This window comes from Fundulus heteroclitus, chromosome 24, assembly GCF_011125445.2.
Source record: "Fundulus heteroclitus isolate FHET01 chromosome 24, MU-UCD_Fhet_4.1, whole genome shotgun sequence".
Classification (NCBI taxonomy): Eukaryota; Metazoa; Chordata; class Actinopteri; order Cyprinodontiformes; family Fundulidae; genus Fundulus; species Fundulus heteroclitus.
In genome coordinates, this window is record NC_046384.1 from 25,890,261 (window position 1) to 25,893,985 (window position 3,725).

The following is a 3,725-nucleotide window of genomic DNA, read 5'->3' on the forward strand; positions in this document are numbered from 1 at the left end:
TAAAACTTCATTTATCTCTTTAGGATACTAAAAAAAGTTATTTGGCTGTCATCTGGATTTTATGCATTGATTAGGTGTATTTATATTCAAGGAAACCCTGGCAGATATTGAGAAGAAATTTCAGCATGCAGAGCAGGAGCTAAGGTCTAAATCAAGAGAAATCCAGCTACTGGAAGGTGAGATTGAGCATCTAGAGAGGCAAAGAAAGATCCTGCTGGAATCCTGTACTTCTATCAGCAAGGAAAACATAGAGCTACAGATGCTCATACAAGAAGAGGAGGATAACGCCCAATTGACACTTGGAAAATTTGACGTGTACAGGAAAAAGATGAAAGGTCACAGAGACACGGTCTTGCAGGCTATGAGCCAGACTGAGACCCACAGAGAACTGGAGGAGAAGAGAATGCTGGTCTGCAAGCTGAGGCAGGAAAAAGAGCAGCTAAGGAAGGATTTGCAAAATCCAAATGATAACACACCACAGATGGCTAAGGTTGGAAAATAAATAAAATTTTGTGAAGTTTCTGAGAATTTGGATTTATTTTTTGTTTCTATAAATTTTCTTCTTTGCAGGGGGAGACTGATGCCTTAAAGAGGGAGCTATTGGATAAAAAGGTGGCAATTGCTGAAAGGAGAGAACATTTGAAAAACGAGTTTGAGACTCATGCTAAGTTAAAGAAAGACATAGAGGTACAGGAAAGAAAATAAATATTCCCCTAGAACTGCAACCTTCTCTGGATATAATAGATGTCTAAATAGATATAGTTTTACCACAAAACAGACTGGTTATTGTAAAAAATGTTCAGATGACATGAAATGATTTCAGTTATAAAAGTAACTCATCCAAGTTAGATTCTTATTGTTCTTTCTCGTTTCTTCAGATCCAAAACAGGCGCCATGAAGCCATCGTCAAGCGCCTCCGCAGCCAACTCAGTAGAGCTCAGGCTGTCCACAGGTGAAACGAGTCCAGCCCCTCAGTGAAATAATTCCTATTTATATCACATGTAATTTCCACTGTTCCCAATCTGTTCCACCACTTACATGCTATAAAATTGTCTCTTTTCACAGGCAAGCATTGGATGAAATTTTCCAGCTTCAGAGGCAGCTAGTTGAGCTGAAAGGGCAGAGGCATTTGTCACAGGATTAGTGATAATTATAGTTTAATATTATGCTTGTCTAATCTGGGTTCATTGTTCTGATAGATACTACATTTGGGCATTTAAGATACTTGTTACAACTGTTTACTTCTGGGAAGTTTTTTTTTTTTTTTTTTTTTTTTGTTAAGCCTGGGTGAGTACCCTCCAGCAAATAAATAGCTAGTCTTTTTATGTTTTTGACAATATTCTGTGTTTATGTACAGCATAAATGGCTTCAATTAAGGTTTTGCTGAATCTAAACGAAAACTTTAAATATTGCATCTATTTTGGACAGTGTTATTCCACTACAAATATATTAAATAAACATTTAAATAAGCAATTTCTTTGTGGATTAGTGTCAACATGAGCAGGGTTGGATTTCATCTCAAGGGATGACAGACAATCAGTTCATCCAGAACAGAGTTTGATGCAAAACAAAAGCCATGTGTCCACTGAGGAGGAAATGAGGATGTTTGTTTTGGAACGTGCTGTTTCCAGCTTCTGCTTCACTGGGTGGCTTGATGGCTATGATGTGGCATTTCCACAGGCCCTCTAACATGGGTGTGGTCACTTTTTCAGCACAGTGATTCAACAATAAATTGGCAATTTCAAGAACTGAGTTGAATTCCAGCCAGCTGAAGAAGCAAAGTATGTCTGAAATTAAATTTTAAACAGCGTTAGGGATAGATTTAGATTTTTCCATTTGCTTTTGTGAATATGGTACTATATTGCACATTTTACTGATGTAAGCTATTGCCACCATAAAATATTTGCTCTAAGTTGAATTGAGCAATTTTATCCATTTTAGTTTTCAACCAGTTATGAACTTCTTGCCAGAATTATATACACAGCAATAGAAGTGTTCTAACGTTTCGTCTTCCATTGAACAAAAAACATATGGGTTCACGACCGTCCACCTCAAAATTAAATCTTTTCTTAAGCATTGCTGCAGCCAGGTAATACCCATTTAGTATTTTGAATTGCACTTCTTTGATTTTGGTAGTTATTGGTCATTTCAAATACTTTACATATTTGTTTGTTGCTCTGTCTCCACTATGTTTTATTTTTGCAATACGATTAAAATCATGAAATAACTCGGCCATATTTTATTACTAACTTTATTGTTAGGTCTTTTGTCATTTAAGGGGATTTGATTCAACTGTATCCTAGCAAGTTAAGTTGTACTACTGAATACTGCAAACAAGTTTGTATAATTTTCAACAGACCTAAGGGTATTGCTTTACAGACCTTGTTATGTTCCCTTAATGAACTCAGAATATTGAATTTTATTGTAAAATCTGAAAACCTGAGAAAATATCCATTATCATCCAAAATATGTGATAAAAAGGACCCCCTTATCAAACCAACTTTGGACAAATTGCATTTCTTTTATTCACAGTAATAGCTCTGTTGTTCCACAAGGTGGAGCCATGAGGTGTAAAATTATGGCTAAACGGCACCTTCCATTAACGAAGAACTTGCTAATGAAAGTCAGACAGTTTAGCAATTTTGAAATCTCAAAATCACATTTTAAAAGAAAATCCAAACCTTCCACTTTATTAAAAATGTTTTTGGGGATGTGAAACCATAAAAAGTCCGGTTTAGACAGATGCTTTTATCCAGTTAACTCCAAAAACTCCAACAGTAGAATCAAAATCTGTTATTTTAAGACCTCCTGTATTATATTCCTTAAAAAGGGATTTTTTTTAATATAGTGTGATTTAAATAGTGTGTTTTATTTCGCCAGATTTCTGATGTTTTGTTGCCTTATATACAAAGTAAACTATTTCAGACAGACCTTCAGATTTCGACAGAATATTCCATCCCAAAATATAAAATTTTCTTAGTAACCAATATTTTTAAGTGTTTATTTCTTCCAGTCTTACAGCTATACTTTAGATTATATTATTTCCATATTTTTAGATAGGTGGTTTCCTAAGTACTTGATTTCACTCTTGACAGGAATCGACTCCAAGTCTGTATCACTACAGTCATACAAGTTCACATTTTTTATGATTAAAATACAGTCCCGACGCCTTAATGCTTTTAGAAGAATTTATTTTATTAAAATACTGTATCATCAGCAAACTGGCTTAACCTAAACTCTGAATTACATATTGAAATCCCTTCTATGTCCTTGCCATAAGATGAGCCAGTAGCTGCTTAGAGAGAATCAATTTTAGGGAGATTAAGCATTCTTGTCTTATGCCACAGGATACATTGAATGTTGGTGCACGCTTTTTTGTCTTGTCTTAGTATTTAACTCTGGTTTTTGCGATGATACCCGGAGCTCTTTCTCCAGGTATCATCAGGAAGCAGCACGTGAAGCTGGGAAAACATGACTCTGACTCACAGCTCATCAGCACTGGTTCCCCCCAGGGCTGTGTTCTTTCTCCTCTGCTCCTCTCCCTGTACACCAACAGCTGCACTACCAGTCATCAGTCTGTCAAGCTCCTGAAGTTCGCGGACGACACCACTCTCATCGGACTTATCTCTGATGGTGACGAGTCAGCCTACAGGTGGGAGGCTGACCATCTGGCGACCTGGTGCAGGGAGAACAACCTGGAGCTCAACGCTATAAAAACAGTGGAG

At 36.6% G+C, this 3,725-nt stretch overlaps 1 protein-coding gene across 1 annotated transcript in view; it reads left to right on the plus strand.

Moving 5' to 3' along the window:
• The window catches only part of LOC105920973 (coiled-coil domain-containing protein 122), a 10,179-nt gene extending 6,661 nt beyond the window's left edge, over nt 1-3,518 (plus strand). Inside the window, exons 3-6 of the mRNA XM_036128096.1 lie at nt 92-490; nt 571-687; nt 879-952; nt 1,066-3,518. Coding sequence (XP_035983989.1) covers nt 92-490; nt 571-687; nt 879-952; nt 1,066-1,144 — 669 coding nt within the window. The 3' untranslated portion in view covers nt 1,145-3,518. The remainder of the gene's footprint in view (nt 1-91; nt 491-570; nt 688-878; nt 953-1,065) is intronic.
• The last annotated feature ends 207 nt before the right edge of the window (nt 3,519-3,725 follow it).